The 18,531-nt window shown below is 41.0% G+C and overlaps 1 protein-coding gene across 6 annotated transcripts in view; it reads left to right on the top strand.

Annotated features, from left to right (window-relative positions):
• The window catches only part of MYOCD (myocardin), a 134,018-nt gene that overhangs the window by 105,450 nt on the left and 10,037 nt on the right, over positions 1-18,531 (top strand). For all 6 annotated transcript variants that reach the window (XM_060204443.1, XM_060204440.1, XM_060204445.1 and 3 more), the window contains 4 exons: positions 8,220-9,158; positions 13,746-13,889; positions 15,326-15,454; positions 18,019-18,076. In XM_060204443.1, the coding sequence (XP_060060426.1) occupies positions 8,220-9,158; positions 13,746-13,889; positions 15,326-15,454; positions 18,019-18,076 (1,270 nt within the window). The remainder of the gene's footprint in view (positions 1-8,219; positions 9,159-13,745; positions 13,890-15,325; positions 15,455-18,018; positions 18,077-18,531) is intronic.

The following is an 18,531-nucleotide window of genomic DNA, read 5'->3' on the forward strand; positions in this document are numbered from 1 at the left end:
TATTCCCAGCAATCAAAATATGGAAGCAGTCTACATGCCTATTAACAGATAGTCATCTGGTTAAGGAACTTTGGGACTTATAGTCAATGCAGTATGCTTGACAATTGAAAAAGATGATACTGTGTCTTTCCGGATAAAGTGGATGGAACTGGAGGTGATTAAGCTTAGTGAAGTAAGGAAGGAAGTGAATTGAAACACATGAACTTACAAAAAGAAAAGCAATTAATCTGCCTCTAAGACTTTGGGAGAACTATGGTGGTTATCCTTTTAAACTGAGGGCATAGAATTTTGGTGGTAAGAATGGTCCTAATATCTTATAAACTTGTAAAGTACTCTTAATCACTAGTAAATATAACACGTTAGAATATATATATCCTCTTCAAAAAGGTGAGATTTTTTGTTTGTTTTGTTTATTTGCTCAATGCTGGTTTATTGGTGGTGGGGAGGGTAGAACCCATGATTTTCAAGATTTAATCATGAGAGACTTTGCATAGCCATTACATTATGCTATCTCCATAATAATAATAATAATAATAAGTTGTTTTTCAATTCTACCTCTGGATGGGAGCCTGAGTTAGGAAAAATTGGAGGTCTCTTTACCCCAAGTGAAAACATAGTCCAGATGTGGATTTAATGAGTTGACTCATAGGAAAAAACATAGTCCAGATGTTAACTTGATGTTCACATGCTCAGAATCCTTGGCGAGTAGTAATTGTGATAACAAGCATAGGTAGACAATAATGATGGTGACTGCTATTTGAGAAGTGTTCACAATCGACTAGTTAGCCTATGTGGATTTGTCTCGATGTTGGCACTACAAAGTGAGTTTTCCTTTTGCCAAGTAGAAGTATATAAACTGGAATCTTAAAAGAGGGTGAATAATGATTTGCAAATCAGCCGGAAACTACTGCCTGAATTTCAGTGACTTATTTCATCTTAAATGTTGGAAAGGGGAGTCAGATTGGTGAAAACCTAACCAGACTTGACCACTGGGAGTTTTGGGAGAGGTTTTTCCTGGGAGTTACACCAGTGGAAGAAACTGGGAGGGTAAGGAGAAGAACCGATCTGAAGGCATGCTGGCAAGATCAGTCACCTTGGGGAAGTTGTCCTGGTACCAAAGGAAATGCAAGAGGAAAACTTTATACCTGTTCCTATCAGTTAGAAATGTGTTGGGCTCAACGCTGTTGTCAGGACTAGAAACATAATTTTTTTTTGGAAACTTCTGCATAGTGAGGAGAGTCAAAACAGAAAAATAAAGGTCAGTATAATGGCTCACTGGATAGACAGCTATGTAGCCAGATACAGACCCAGGCTGGAGCTGACTCCTACCACATCAAAGAAAGTTTTGGGGTTGGGTGGTAGCGCAGTGGGTTAAGCACACATGATGCCAAAGCACCAGTGTTGGTGTAAGGATCCTGGTTCGAGCCCCTGTCTCCCCACCTGCAGGGGGGGTCGCTTCACAGGCGGTGAAGCAGGTCTGCAGGTGCCTGTCTTTCTCTCCCCCTCTCTGTCTGCCCCTCCTCTCTCCATTTCTCTCTGTCCTATCCAACAACAAAGACAGCAATAACAACAATAATAATCACAAGAACAATAAACAACAAGGGCAACAAAAAAGGGGGGAAGAGCCTCCTGAAGCAGTGGGTTCATGGTACGGACACTGAGCCCCTGCAATAACCCTGGAGGCCAAAAAAAATAAATAAAGTTTTGATTCTGAGGTTTCTCTCTGTTTATCTATCATCTGTCTATCTATCTATCTTGCTCACATGCACAATCTTTCTCTCAATAGTCTTCTCAATTGTTATCTTTCATTTTCTTTTCTTAAATATTTATTTATTTATTACCTTTTGTTGCCTTTGTTTTATTGTTGTAATTATTATTATTGTTGTCATCATTGTTGGATAGGACAGAGAGAAATGGAGAGAGATGGGGAATGACAGGAAGGGGGAGAGAAAGACAGACACCTGCAGACCTGCTTCACCGCCTGTGAAGCGACTCCCCTGCAGGTGGGGAACCAGGGCTCGAACCAAGATCCTTACGCTGGTCCTTGCGTTTTGCGCCACCTGCGCTTAACCCGCTGCGCTACAGCCCGACTCCCATCTTTTTCTTTTTATTTGGTCTGTGTGTTTGTTTAATTTTGCCTGCATGGGTCCACCACTTCTGGTACCCATTTATTTCATTTTCTTTCTTCCTGATAAAAGATGAGAGAAGAGAGAGAGAGGCTGGAAACACTGTTGATGAGGTTTCTTCCCTGCATATAGGGACCAGGTGCTTGAACCCAGATTACTTAATTACTTAATCTTTGTCTCAATCTTTTTTTAAAAAACTTTTCCCTTTATTGGGGGATTAATGTTTTACACTAGTCAGTAAATATAATACTTTGTACATGCAGAACATTTCTCAGTTTTCCATATAACAATACAACCTCCACTAGGTCCTCTGTCATTCTTCTCTATGACCTGTACTTTCCCCCCATACACACTCCCACCCACCCACCCGAGTCTTTTACTTTGATGCAATACACCAACTCCAGTCCAGGTTTTGTTTAGTGTTTATTCTTCTGATCTTGTTCTTCAACTTCTACCTGAGAGTAAGATCATCCCATATTCATCCTTTGGTTTCTCACTCATTTTACTTAACATGATTTCTTAAAGCTCTAGCCAAGATGGGCTGAAAACGGTGAAATCAACATTTTAATAGCTGAGTAGTATTCTATGGTGTATATAGACCACAACTTGCTCAGTCACTCATCAGTTGTTGGACACCTGGGTTGCTCCCAGGTTTTGGATATTACAAATTGTGCTGCTAAGAACATATGTGTACACAGATCTTTTTGGATGGGTGTGTTGGGTTCCTTAGGATCTATCCCCAGGAGAGGCATTGCAGGATCATAGGGTAGGTCCATTTCTAGCCTTTGTCTCAATCTTTTTATCTGGAAAGTGCCAACCTGAAGCAGTAAAACCCTAGAGCCAACACAATTAATAGGATTGAATAAAATAAAGAATAAATGAGGCAGAAGGAGAGCAAAATTCAAAGACTGGAAGAAAAGAAGAACAATATAGAGGAAAAGGAGAGAAGAACAATGTCAAATACTGTAGTTGCATTTGAGGAAAAGATAAAATAGAAGAAAGTAATGAATAAGACCTGTGAGTGATTGTAGTCAGAAAGATAAGAGAGTAAAAGCGATGTTTTCTGGAATTGTTCATCATTTTCAAGCTAGAAATAAAAAAAGGGAAAGTTAGGAAAGAGTTTATTCTCTCATTAAAAGTGCTAAAATCATGAAATATTACAACTTTTTTGCACCTTGCTTCTAATAAATTGGACAGAAAAAAGAGAGGGTAAGAACTAGGAGAGGACAAGAGATAGGAAATTTATAAACTGGGGACATATCATTATTTGATGTCTATGAAGAATTCTGTGTCTATATTCTTAAAGGAACTACTAATCTCTTAGAGACAGATGCCAAGATATTGACAGATAAAATATATGTCCTCAAAATATTTTTTTAATGTAGCAACAAAAAGAAGTGTGTTAGGTTATAATGAAACAAGATGGGTCATGAATTGTTAATTGTTGGAGTTGATTGATGGGATTCAGAGATTATACTATTCTATCTCCTTTTATGTTTAATTTTTTCCACAATCAATATTTTTTAAACTATCAATAATTAAACACAAGTGAATACAGAAAAGAGGTGAATATAAATCTTTCCCCCAAACAAGTCCACACAACATAATACTCTGACATATGTAAGTAAATGGAAGCCCAAGAAATACTCATTTTATTCTAGAATCCAAAATGTATTATCTAGTAATGTAGTTTAAATGATGTAGTGTCAGAGAAGAATCTAAAAATAAGTATAGAACTCATTAATTTTAAGGAACTTCAAATTAAAACAATGATGAGTTGCCACTTTGCACTTTTTCAAAGGAGAAAATCTAGAAGAAAATGATAAAACAGTGCAAAATCAGTACTATATGGGACATAGCATATTTATTGGTTAAGCAGTGTAAGTTGACTCAAGCCTTTTAGAAATAACTTTGGCTGATTGTACGTTAATACATACTCAATAATGAAATATGAAAATGTGTAGAAAAGTAGCCTTTAAAGGCCTCTAAAACTCCTGGTAGTCTTATATATCTTGTTTTCTTTTAGACTGTAACTATCTGTGGACCTGTTTTACATTACTATTTGTGCATAGATTTTTTTTTAATGACACTAGGATTATGACTGGGGATCCATGTGGGGATCCTAGCAACCATTCTTTCCCTTTTAAAATATTTTTTCGGGAGTTGGGCTGTAGGGCAGTGGGTTAAGCGCAGGTGGCGCAAAGCACAAGGACCGGCATAAGGATCCCGGTTCGAACCCCGGCTCCCCACCTGCAGGGGAGTCGCTTCACAGGCGGTGAAGCAGGTCTGCAGGTGTCTATCTTTCTCTCCTCCTCTCTGTCTTCCCCTCCTCTCTCCACTTCTCTCTGTCCTATCCAACAACGACAACAACAATAATAACTACAACAATAAGGCAACAAAAAAACTACAACAAGGGCAACAAAAGGGAATAAATAAATAAAATAAATATTTAAAAAAAAATTTTTTTTTAATTTTTTCTAGGGAGTCAGGTGGTAGTGCATCTGGTTAAGCGCATGTGGTACAAAACACAAGGATGGGCGTAAGGATCCTGGCTCCTCACCTGCAGGGGCGTCGCTTCACAAGCAGTGAAGCAGGCCTGCAGGTATTTGTCTTTCTCTCCACCTCTCTGTCTTCCCCTCCTCTCTCCATTTTTCTCTGTCCTATCCAACAACGATGACATCAATAACAACAACAATAACTACAGCAATAAAAAGGGCAACAAAAGGGAATAAATAAATAAATAAAATATTTTTTATTTCTATTATATTTTGATAAGGCAGAGGGAAATTAAGAGGAGTGTGGAGTTGTACCCCTCTTATCCTATGGTTTTGTCAATTTTTCCTTTTTATAAATAAATTAAAATTTTAAAAAAGAAGTCATGTTAAGTGACTATGTTCTTAGCAGCACAATTTGTAATAGCCAAAGCCTGGAAGCAACCAAGGTGTTCAACAACAGATGAGTGGCTGAGCAAGTTGTGGTCTATATACACAATGGAATACTACTCAGCTATTAAAAACAGTGACTTCACCGTTTTCAGCTGATCTTAGATGGAGCTTGAAGAAATCATGTTAAGTGAAATAAGTCAGAAACAGAAGGATGAATATGGGATGATCTCACTCTCAGGCAGAAGTTGAAAAACAAGATCAGAAGAGAAAACACAAGTAGAACCTGAATTGGAGTTGGTGTATTGCACCAAAGTAAAAGACTCTGGGGTGGGTGTGGGGGAGAACACAGGTCCATGAAGGATGACAGAGGACCTAGTGGGGGTTGTATTGTTATGTGGGGTTGTATTGCATGTACAAACTATTGTATTTACTGTCGATTGTAAAACATTAATCCCCCAATAAAGAATTTAAAAAAGAGAGAGAGAGAGGGAGATAGTGAGGAAGAAAGAAAGATAAACACCTGCAGACCTGCTTCATGATGAAGCGTTTCCCCTGCAGGTGGGGAGCCAGGCCTTGAATCCAGGGCATTGCTCACGGAAATGTATCAGCTCAACCAAGTATGCCACCTCCTGTGCATAGACTTCTGAAATACCTTTTTGTTCAACATTTCATGAACTTTTAAAAATAGTTCTAATATTCAATAATTTTAGTTCCACCTTAACATATTCCATTCCCTCATAAACATTTAACTGCTGGGTATTTAAAGGGTGCCAGCTTGTTGCTGTTAAAATACAGTTTTCACAAAGGTTTAGTTCTCTGATTATTTCTTCAAACGACAGAACAGAATACAGAATTCCTGAGCCTGAACCAAAAACATTAATATTTTTTTTAAGTTTTTGATATATGTTAATCAATTTCTATACTGAGAGTTTATGCCAGTTTTTTTCAGAAGCACTTCCCAAACACACATACCCACACTCAGTCACCAAGTTTGGCCGGATACTGGTTAAATGGAGGCTCTGATTTAGTAGGCTGGTGCAGGGGGTGGGGGGCAGGGAGGGGAGTAATGATTCTCCTAGTCCACACTTGGAATAGCAAGGTAATGAAGAGCTTTCATATATCTTATTGGATAGAGACAGAGAGAAATTGAGAGGGGGAGAGGAGATAGAGAGGGAAAGAGACAGAGAGACACCTGCAGCCCTGCTTCACCACTTGTGAAGCTTTCCCCCTGCTGGTGGGGACCAGGAGCTTGAACCTGGGTTCTTGTGCACTGTAATGTGATCACTTAACCAGGTGCGCCACCGCCTGGCCCCCTAAAGAGCTTTCTAAAATCATTCCTGTTTACTTATGTTTGCTGCTGCTACCATAGCACAAGGGGCCGTTCATTTCTTTGTTAATTTGTAAAATCTTCTATTAAAAGTGAACAGTACATACAATGTAATATCAATCACATTCATTCATTCATTCATTCATTCATTCATTCATTTTAGCCAGGAAGTGAACCCAAGGTCTAGTGTATGCATGGTTCCTCTACAGAGTAGCGTCCCAGATTTATTATTATTATTATTATTATTATTATTATTATTATTATTATTTGTCACTTTGGTTATTATTATTTTATTTTGACTAGAGTACTTTTCAACTCTGGCTTATGGTGGTACTGGGGAATGAACCTGAAACTTTGTGGAGTCTCAAGCATGAAAGTCTGTTGCATAACCACTATGCAATCTCCCCCACCTTCATTCTTTGTTACTTTAGAGAGAGAGAGGAAGACACCGAGAGAGGAGAAATACTATGGTACTGACTTAGTTGCCATATTTCTAAATAGTTGTAGGTCACAATTTATGAACACTGTGATTCTTTCAAGGAGTGAATCAACATAATAATGGTAGCAAGCTTTTACACGGCACTATTTCAAACACCGACAAATCCCAAACCATTTCACTCCTCAAGAATATGTATGACAGGTATTATCACCTTCATTTTATAGAAAGAAAACTGAGGTTACAAGGTGATCATTGAGCTAGTAAGCAGTAGGGTCAGGATTTGAGATTTGACACGTATGACATCTTAATCTACAACTACTGTAAAGACGGTTGTTAACCTTGTGACCTAAGTATTAAGGTAAAACCATTAAAACTTATTTTAGTAAGTTAAAATCTCTGGGTTGGGGAGTCGGGCTGTAGTACAGTGGGTTAAGCGCAGGTGGCGCAAAGCACAAGGACCAGCATAAGGATCCCGGTTCGAACCCCGGCTCCCCACCTGCAGGGGAGTCGCTTCACAGGCGGTGAAGCAGGTCTGCAGGTGTCTATCTTTCTCTCCTCCTCTCTGTCTTCCCCTCCTCTCTCCATTTCTCTCTGCCCTATCCAACAACGACAACAACAATAATAACTACAACAATAAAACAACAAGGGCAACAAAAGGGAATAAATAAATAAAATAAATATTAAAAGAAAAAAGAAAAGAGTTAAAAAATCTCTGGGTTGCGGGTGAGGATGGATGGTCAGCTTCACTGGGGGAGGGAGGGGGATGGGACACAGTCTTTTGGTGGTGGGAATGGTGTTTATGTACACTCCTATTAACTTGTAGTCATATAAATAACATTTTTTTAAAAAAACTTATTTTAGAGGGGCTGGGGAGTTACAGACTTGGTAAAGCATAAATTTTACAGCAGTAAGGACTCTAGTTCAAGTCCCTGGGCTCCACCTACCGGGGGAAAGCTTAACAAGTGATGAAGCAGTGTTGCAGGTGTTTCTCTGTCTCCTTCTTTTATCTTTCCTTACCCTATAGCTCACTCTCTATTTCCATCTTATAAATAAATACAATATTTTAAAACTTTTCTAAAAATATTTATTTATTCCCTTTTCTTGCCCTTGTTGTTTTATTGTTGTTGTTATTGATGACACTGTTGTTGGATAGGACAGAAAGAAATGGGGAGAGGACGGGAAGACAGAGGGGGAGAGAAAGATAGGCACCTGCAGACCTGCTTCACCGCCTGTGAAGTGACTCCCCTGCAGGTGGGGAGCTGGGGGCTGGAACCAGGATCCTTATGCCAGTCCTTGCACTTTGCCCCACGTGCGCTTAACTCACTGTGCTACCGCCCGACTCCCTAAAACTTTTTTTTTAGAAACAAAATAAAAATGATTTAATCATAAATACAGTCCTATAAATGTTGTCACAAACACTAAGGACCCTATTGTCTCTTTAGGTGTCTGAATTAAGACAGCAGCTTCGAATAAGGGGTTTGCCAGTGTCCGGCACTAAGACAGCGCTCGTGGACAGACTGCGACCATTCCAGGACTGTGCGGGAAATCCTGGGCCAAACTTTGGTGACATAACGACTGTCACATTTCCTGTAACGCCCGCCAATCCTCTGTCCAGTTATCAGTCCTCCCCTTCCACCAGTGCCTTATCTAACGGCTTCTACCATTTCGGCAGCACCAGTTCCAGTCCCCCTATCTCACCTGCCTCCTCTGACCTGTCTGTCGCTGGGTCCCTGCCAGACACCTTCAACGATGCATCACCCTCCTTCGGCCTGCACCCGTCCCCAGTTCATATCTGCACTGAGGAGAGCCTCATGAGCAGCCTGAACGGGGGTTCCCTCCCTTCCGAGCTGGATGGACTGGACTCGGAGAAGGATAAGATGCTGGTGGAGAAACAGAAGGTGATAAATGAGCTCACCTGGAAACTCCAGCAAGAGCAGCGGCAAGTGGAGGAGTTGAAGATGCAGCTTCAGAAGCAGAAAAGGAGCAATGGTTCTGAGAAGAAGCCCCTGCCTTTCTTGGCTGCTCCCATCAAACAGGAAGACAGCATCTCCAGCTGTCCCTTCGCCTCCCAACGACTGTCTGTGAAAATACAAAGCAATGGCTCAGAGGGCCAACCTGCTGCTTGTGACGCCGCTCAACTCCTGTCTCTTGGGAGCGCTCATTGTATGGAGTCCTCAGGTCAAACCGATGTTCTCGCTTCCACTTTTCTCAGCCCACAGTGCTCTCCTCAGCATTCCCCACTTGGAGTGGTGAAAAGCCCCCAGCATATCAGTTTGCCCCCATCGCCAAACAACCATTACTTCCTACCCTCATCTTCAGGAGCTCAAGGGGAAGGGCACAGGGCCTCTTCACCTGTTAACAGCCAGGTGTGCACTTTGCAGGTAAGAAATGTTTAACCCCAAATCCCTATTCCCTTCTCTCTGTCTCTCTCTCTCTGTCTGTCTGTCTGTCTGTCTCTCTCTCTCTCTGCCATGTACCCTGTTAAAGAGGTATTTGTATGAGCAATCTTATAAATCGTCGTAACAACCCTACAGGTGCCTAGCTCATGTTGTGGATATATGTAAATCCTTCAAAGATTATTGAGGAAAGAAGGACTGGATAGTGGTGCACCCAGCAGAGAGTTAATTCACTATGCACAAAGACCTGAGTTCAAGCCCCTGGTCCCATCTTCAGGAGGGAAGCAGATATCTTATTAATGTGGACTTTCTTCCTCTTCTCTTGATGATGATAGAAATTTCAGAACCTTGTGATTAACATTGCTTTCTTTCTCAGGTAGACATAAACCGTTTAATAACTATTCAGTTCCATGGGCAAATGAAAAGTCTTTGATGATCAGTTTTGAAAATCAATTTTATTTGGTTTTTTTTTATTTTTCAGGGTAAAGACAGAGAGAAATTGAGAGGGTAGGGGGAGGTAGATAGATAGACAGACAGACAGACAGACAGACACCTGCAACATTGCTTCACCACGTGTGAAGCTTTCCCCTTGCAGGTGGGGGCCAAGGATTTGAACCTGGGTCCTCATGCACTGTAATGTGTGTATGTGTGTGTGTGTGTGTGTGTGTGTGTGTGTATACTCAACCAGGTGTGTATTTGTAGCTACTAAAGAACTGGAGTGGGGGCCAGGCGGTTTCACACCCAGTTAAGTACACATAGTACCATGACACACACAGTGCCATAGTACTTACTAAGCACAAGGATCCGTGCAAGGATCCAGGTTCAAGTCCCTGGCTTCCCACTTGCAGGTGGGGCAGGGGACGCTTCACAAGTGGTGAAGGAGGTCTTTAACTCTCCCTCTCTGTCTCCCCTTCCTCTCTAAATTTCTCTCTGTCCTATCTAATAAAAGTGGGGGGAAATGGCAACCAGGAGCCATGGATTCATAGTGCTGGTACCAAGCCATAGCAATAACCCTGGAGGCAATAAATAAATAAATAAACACATTAAAAAATAAAAGGAGAACTGGAGTTGAAATTGTCAATGGGAAGAGTTTACCATAAATCTCAGAATGTTTGTGACCGAATAGTAGTCCAAATATACTGCTCTAAGACTAGAGTTAGCAACCTTGTTCTTTTTTTTTAGTTTTTATTTATAAAAAGGAAACACTGACAAAACCATAGGGTAAGAGGGGTACAACTTCACACAGTTCCCACCACCAGATCTCCGTATGCCATCCTGTTGTATGCTTTACATTGGGTAGTTCTCCCCCACCAAGAGAATTGGATCAGTCCAGTTAGTTTCGCGGGCCTACTTGGCCGCGCCCCAAGAAACCCCGAGAGAGGGTTCCAGAGCTGCAGAGTAAGAGAGAGTGCTTGCACCGCCGCAAAGAGACAGCAGAGTTCTGTCTGGAGATTAGTTTGGTTTAGTTTATGAATCGTTGTTCCTGTATAAAGAAATACAGCTTCCCTGCCCAGCCGTTGTCTCCGCGTCTCTGTTACCCGCCCATGAAGCTAGCCCGGCCAGCTGGAGCCACCGGAATTTTAACAACACCATCCCCTCCCCTGATAGCTTTCCTATTCTTTATCCCTCTGGGAGTATGGACCCAAGGTCATTGTGGGATGCAGAAGGTGGAAGGTCTGGCTTCTGTAATTGCTTCCCCACTGAACATGGGCATTGACAGGTCGATCCATACTCCCAGCTTGTCTCTCTCTTTCCCTAGTATGGTGGGGCTCTGGGGAAGCTGAAGACATTGGTGGGGTTGTCTGCCCAGGGAAGTCTGGTTGGCATCCTGCTGGCATCTGGAACCTGGTGGCTGAAAAAAGAGTTGACGTATAAAGCCAAACAAATTGTTGACTAATTGTGAGCCTAGAGGCTGGAATATTACAGATGAAGATTTGGGGGTGTCTGTTTTGAAGATAGTTAATAGGTCTATTTTAAATATATTCCATAGGGCCCACAATTATACTAGTTTTTTCCTGAGCCTGACCTCTGTTATGCCGGTGTACCCAAGTTATTGTCTGGGGAGATTATGTCATGATGGGTAAAAGGGTTAGAAAGCTGGATCAGGGCAGAGTAGCTCCCAACTATGGGAAAAGTATATAAATATTGTTGACTATAGACCTCATTGATTTGATATGATCTGGGGCCTATATTCAGCTTATAAGCTTATGTGACCTCTGCAGCCCTATGGGTCTGAGCTTGCATTCTGTGGTCATGAGTAGGAACACTCCATGTTCTTAATGGACTAGAGTGTAATTTTATTATTGTGAGTCATGCCATCTCTTTCATACTACTCAACTTGTAGGTAAACGTGCATCTGTGTTCCAATAACATGTTTTCCAAAAACACTGTATAGACCCTATTTGATTAATAAGAAGTATAATTCTAACTTTGGCTTTCAGGATTCTTAGCATCAAATCTACCATAGATAGATCAAATCAATTGATCAAGAATGCCAAGGGAGCGCATATACGTAGCAGAAAATATTTCCTGAGCAACTATTATGTTCCAAGTTCTCTTGTAGTCTCTGGGGATTAGTGCTAAAGTCTCTTTCTCTCTCTCATGCACACCTCTTCTCACTGGGAGATACACAGAAGTCAAAACAGATAAGTGTGCAATATATTAGAAGATAGTACATTTCACAGAGGAAATGCTGAGAAGAGGGATAAAAACATTGGAAATTTGCAATGTTTCATATAGTGCCAAGAACATTTTATCAAAACTTTGAAGGAAAAAAGGTAATAGAAAAGATAAAGGGGGCTATAGGTAAAGTCTTGTGACTATCTACAGTGAATGGATTGCAGGCAAAAAAAAAAAAGGCAAGAGCTCTAAGGTTTACAAATGCACTGAATGTTCAAGGAGTGGAACTAAGGTCAGTGTGACTGGGTCAGAATAAAAGGAAAGTTGTTAGAAATGAGTAACTTATTCAAAGTTGAGATCAAGATGATCATCAAAGGGTCAGGCAGTGGTACACCTGGTTGAGTATACACACACACACACACACACACACACACACATTACAGTGCATGAGGACCCAGGTTCAAGTCCTTGGCTCCCACCTGCAAGGGGAAAGCTTCACAAGTGATGAAGCAGTGTTGCAGGTGTCTCTCTGTCTATCTATCTATCTATCTATCTATCTACCTCCCCCTACCCTCTCAATTTCTCTCTGTCTTTACCCTAAAAAATTTAAAAAAAAACAAATAAAATTGATTTTCAAAACTGATCATCTAAGACTTTTCATTTGCCCATGGAACTGAATAGTTATTAAACGGTTTATGTCTACCTGAGAAAGAAAGCAATGTTAATCACAAGGTTCTGAAATTTCTATCATCATCGAGAGAAGAGGAAGAAAGTCCACATTAATAAGATATCTGCCATGTACCCTGTTTAAGAGGTATTTGTATAAGCAATCTTATAAGTTGTCATAACAACCCTACAGGTGCCTAGCTCATGTTGTGGATATATGTGAATCCTTAAAAGATTATTGAGGAAGGAAGGACTGGATAGTGGTGCACTCAGCAGAGAGTATATTCACTATGCACAAAGACCTGAGTTCAAGCCCCTGGTCCCATATTCAGGAGGGAAGCTTCATGAGTGGTTAAGCAGTACTGCGGGTGTCTCCCTTTCTCCTTCTCTATCTCCACTCCCTTTCTCAGTTTCTCTGTCTCTACTAAAATAAAAATGCTTCCATTGGGGAGTCGGGCTGTAGCGCAATGGGTTAAGCGCAGGTGGTGCAAAGCACAAGGACCGGCATAAGGATCCCGGTTCGAACCCCGGCTCCCCACCTGCAGGGGAGTCGCTTCACAGGCGGTGAAGCAGGTCTGCAGGTGTCTGTCTTTCTCTCCTCCTCTCTGTCTTCCCCTCCTCTCTCCATTTCTCTCTGTCCTATCCAACAACGACAACAACAGTAATAACTACAACAATAAAACAACAAGGGCAACAAAAGGAAATAAATAAATAAAATAAATATTAAAAAAAAAAAAAGAAACTAAAAAAAAATGCTTCCATTGTACAGAGTGCAAGCACCTGCACAAAGATCCAAGTTCAAACCTCTGGCTCACCACCTGCAGTGGGGGAGGAGGGGGCAATGCTTCACAAATGGAGAAGCAGGTCTGCAGGTCTGCGGGTGTCTGTCTTTCTCTCTCCCTCTCTATCTCCCTCTTCTCTCTCAATTTCTCTCCATCCTGTCCAATAAATGGGGGTGGGGGGAATGTCTACCAGGAGCAGTGGATTCATAGTGCAGGTACTGAGCCCCAGAAATAACCCTGGAGGCAAAAAAAAAAAGTGCTACTAAGAATGGTGGATTCATTGCACAGGTGGATTCATTGCACAAGCCCCAGTGATGACCTTGATGGCATTTTTAAACAGTATTGAGCAGTGCTATCATGTTAGATTTTGGTCATGGACTTTGGTCATGAAATCTGGAGAATTTGAAAAAAGATAAGATGCTTGAGTGACATCCAGTAGTCTCAGCAAATGTTGCTCTGAAGTATATTGCTGGTGGCCGTTTGATTTGTGGCTTCCTTTCTACAGAATTCAGGAGCACATGAGAGTCATCCACCAAGCTTTTCTCCTCAACCCTCCAGACGCCATTCCCCTTTCTCTGGAGCCCAGGCAGATAGCAGTCATGGTGCTGGGGGAAGTTCTTGTCCCAAAAGTCCAAGTGTACAGCAAAAGGTAAGCAACTAAAAGAAGGTTTAAAGACCTAACTGACATTGTTCCTTCTCTTTGCTTTGATCTGTCTTGCAAATGGATGATGGGGCTCAAATGCAGAAATAAATGACTGTTTAAATAGAAACATGGGGGGATGTGGTGCAGGTGGTGGTGCAGCTGGTTGAGCGCACATGTTATAATGCGCTAGGACCCAGGTTCAAGCCCCCGGTCCCCACCTGTAGGGAGAAAGCTTTGCCAGCAGTAAAGCAGGGCTGCAGATGTCTCTATTTCTCTCCTTCTCTATTTCCCCCTTCCCTCTCAATTTCTGGCTATCTATATCAAATAAATAAAGATAATAAAAAATTAAAAAATAGAAATACGATCCCTTGAAAAATACTGAAATGAATGTACAGATATATGTTAGGTCATCTTTGGAAAGAGACACTGTCTGAGGTTACCTCAGAAATCATGACAACTAAATGGCCAGATGTTTATGAAATAATAAAGCAAACAAACCAGTTTCAAGGAAGCCGAAATCTGGAATAAAAGTAAGTGAGGGGTGGGGTGGGGGCAAAGACTGGAGAAAGAGGCGGAGAGGCTGGATCCTTAGAAAGTCCTGGAGAGGAGCAGAAAAGTGAAGTCACAGTGCAGAAATGTAAAGAATAGATGATACACATATCTAGCAGCAGGAGGAAGAATCAAAGATTTTAGGCACTCAGGATGCGGGAGTTCCAAGGAATGGTGATGAAGTCGTGAGAAGGAGGCAAATATTGCATATCGATGTTCAAGTTCCTGCAGGGTATTTCAGGGACAGGGTGACAGAGACCCCGGAATGACAATGGGATCGTGAGAAGACACACTGCAGGAGTATTTATACCTCACCACAAATTGCTGAAGTTGCCAAGAAGGGAGATAACTCTGGAAATTTCTGAGTTGATGAAGGCTTTTCTTTCTTCTTAAAAATTTATTTATTTATTTATTTTCCCTTTTGTTGCCCTTGTTGTTTTATTGTTGTAGTTATTATTGATGTCAGTGTTGGATAGGACAGAGAGAAATGGAGAGAGGAAGGGAAGACAGAGGGGGAGAGAAAGATAGACACCTGCAGACCTGCTTCACCGCCTGTGAAGCGACTCCCCTGCAGGTGGGGTGCAGGGGGCTGGAACCAGCATCCTTGCGCTTCGCACCACATGCGCTTAACCTGCTGCGCTACCACCCGACTCCCTGATGAAGGCTTTTCTATTGGATTAGATTCTTTTTCTCATCTCATTTTTTTTTTTTTTACCTCTAGTGGGAAACATCAAACCCATAGCTATCTAAACGGAAGTTATCTTTCTAAGCCAGTTTTTTTAAAAATAGTCTTCCCTCAGTCAATTCTTCTAAAATGTAGACTTCTCAAGTCAGAAATAGGACAGCATGTAATCTGTAAACTAACTGTATGTCTATGTGTTTTACCTACACAGATGGCTGGTTTACACTCTTCTGATAAAGCAGGGCCAAAATTTTCCGTTCCTTCCCCAACGTTTTCAAAATCAACTTCAGTTGTTTCAGACCTAGCACAACCTCCGTCCTATGAAGATGCAGTAAAGCAGGTAACCACATTATCTGTTCTATATAGAAAAACGGACTGACATTTTTTTTTGACTGACATTTTTAAGTGGACTTTTTTTTTTTCATTATTCTACTTTATGCAATGGGAGTTTGATATTTGAGTATGTATGGTACCTCCCTACCAAATTAAGCAAAATGTCCAGTCACGGCTGTGAAAAGGTGTTGGCCTGTGTGTGAAAAGTTAGGTGAGATGGATAGAAAGGAAGCTGGACATATGGGTTTCCAAGCAGTAGTTCAGTGGTAGAACACATGCCTTCTATAGATGAGACCATGGGTTCAATCCCTGGGTTCATGGACAGCACCCCAAATGAGAAAGGGTGATAATCTGTGAATGGTGAAGAGATGCTTTGGTCTCTCTCTCTCTCTCTCTCTCTCTCTCTGAGTTGCTATGTGTTAGCATCCCACAATCAAAATCGACTTGCTGGCAGTTAGCTTTCACGCATCTTAGAAAAATGCTTTGAGCAGGAGTCAGGCAGTAGTGCAGCGGGTTAAGCGTAAGGACCGGCTTAAGGATCCTGGTTTGAGCCCCCAGCTCCCCACCTGCAGGGGAGTCGCTTCACAAGCGGTGAAGCAGGTCTGCAGGTGTCTTATCTTTCTCTCCCCCTGTCTTCTCCTCCTCTTTCCATTTCTCTCTGTCCTATTTAACAACAACAACAATCAAACAACAAGGGCAACAAAAGGGAATAAATAAATAAATAAATAATTTTTTAAAAAAAGAAAAATGCTTTGAATTGGGAATTCTATGCATAAAGAGTAATGCTGCTCATTTTTGAAAAATTAGGGGACCTGGCAGCACTGGAGTCACCTTTCTGCTAGACAACAACTGCCTAGAACATAGCAGTGTTTACATCTGCCTTGATCCACGGCACATGACAGACATGTTCTTTTCTCTTCTCCGCCCCTCGCTCTTATTCTGTCCTTGGCTCATCGATGTTATCTGCCAGACTATAAGAAACGAATGCCTCCTGACCTGGAAAATGACCTAGTCTTTGAATGTGCTTCCCTCTGTATTTATTGAGACTAGGATTCTAGAAGAGTGAGATGCACATTGCCTTTATTCTCCTCATTTCATTCACTGAGTAACTATAAACATCTACTGATCTTTCTCCAATAGGAAGAAAGAAAGAGGGAGTCGGGTGGTAGCATAGTGGGTTAAGCACACATGGCGCCAAGCGCAAGGACCGGTGGAAGGATCCCGGTTCAAGACCTCCTCCACCTGCAGGGGGGTCACTTCACAGACGGTGAAGCAGGTCTGCAGATGTCTATCTTTCTCTCCCTCTCTCTGTCTTCCCCTCCTCTCTCCATTTCTTTCTGTCCTATCGAACAACAACAATAAATACAACAAGGGCAACAAAAGGGAATAAATAAATATTTTTTAAAAACAGGGATAATAGGAAGGAAGAAAGGAAGGAAAGAAGGAAGGAAGAAAGGAAGGAAAGAAGGAAGGAGGGAAGGAAGGGGTGGGCTAAGTAGACTTCCATAAGTAAGACTTTAAATTCTCAGAAGAATAGATATAGTCCCAACAAGTCTCTGAGGTTCTGTGAGCCATTCCAATAAGGAACCAAAGAAATTTGAGCCAGGGTCACACCTCACAACCAAACAGGAGACAGATTCAGGTAACTTCAGAGTGAGAAAAAGAATCATATTTTCTGAATGTTAAAATGCCTTACACCTAGAATAGAAAGCTCTCAAATATTTAGTGTATTCACACTAAAGTTCACTGTACTGGGGAGTATTCTCACTTGTTCTCTTCTCTTGTAGCTTGCTCCATTTAGTTGTTTTCCTGTTTAAAAGTAACACTGAGCTTTAATCACACCTAGTTAAAAAAATGTAACCAGTTATGCCCAGAAGTATTCACAATAGTTGAAAGATGAAAGCAACCCAAGTAACCATTGGTGAATGAATGAATGAATTAAAATATGAAATACACATATAATAGGATATTAATCAGTCTTTAAAAGGAACAAAATTCTTACACAAGTTACAACATGGATGAACACTGAAGACATTATGCTTAGTGAAATAAGCTATCCACAAAAGGACAAATATTATATGAATATACCTATACCAGATATCAGGACTATAACCAGAGTTTTGAAACTGCCAGATGAAAGTGATAGTTGTACACAAGATGTGTGTGTGTGTTGTGTGAATCCATATATATGTCTATACATACTATCCACTAAATATATACTCTTAACTGATTAAAATGGCAAATCTTAGCTATGACTCTCATCACAATTTTTTTTAAATTTATATATTGTTTTATTAGAAACCCCTCCATGTATCTCCTTCTGCAACAACAACAGCAAAGATCTCTTAAAAAGATATTGACAAGAATACTGACTGCTACTTTCTTAGTAAATGAGAAAAACAGTTCAAATAGCTATCTACAAAAAAAAAAAAAAACAGGAAAATGATGATATACTCACAGTTATATGTTTTTAAATCAAGTTCGAAAATCTGGTGTGATCTCTAATAAACTCCCACTTATAAGGAATAGACCTTCTAACATCTCTGCTCTCTTTTGGCTAATTTGCCACAGCAAATGACTCGGAGTCAGCAGATGGATGAACTCCTAGATGTCCTCATTGAAAGTGGAGGTAAGACTGCCTGGTGTTTCCTTTCAGAGATGGCTGTGTACTTGATCATACTCTGTAGGTGGAACCCTTCGGTCCTAAGTCAGAAGCTTACTCTAAGTGGGGCTAAATAGTTATCCACAAGTAGAGGTTAGCTTCATCTGTTTCCTGCCTATGCAGACTGGTTTAGTCTTAGGAACACTTTCTAAATGAATCATTTTATTAGGTTTTTTAGTTATATTTATTTATTTATGAGAAAGATAGGAGGAGAGAGAGAGAGAGAGAGAAGGAACTAGACATCACTCTGGTACGTGTGCTGCCTGGGATTGAACTTGGGACTTCATGTTTGACAGCCCAGTGCCTTATCCACTGTGCCATCTCCCAGACCACTCATTTTATTAGTTTCCACCTTTGAACCCAGGCCCTGTTTCTCTGAAAAAAAATTGTATATATATATATATGCCTTCAGGGTTACTGCT

This window comes from Erinaceus europaeus, chromosome 12 (assembly GCF_950295315.1).
Source record: "Erinaceus europaeus chromosome 12, mEriEur2.1, whole genome shotgun sequence".
Taxonomy (NCBI): Eukaryota; Metazoa; Chordata; class Mammalia; order Eulipotyphla; family Erinaceidae; genus Erinaceus; species Erinaceus europaeus.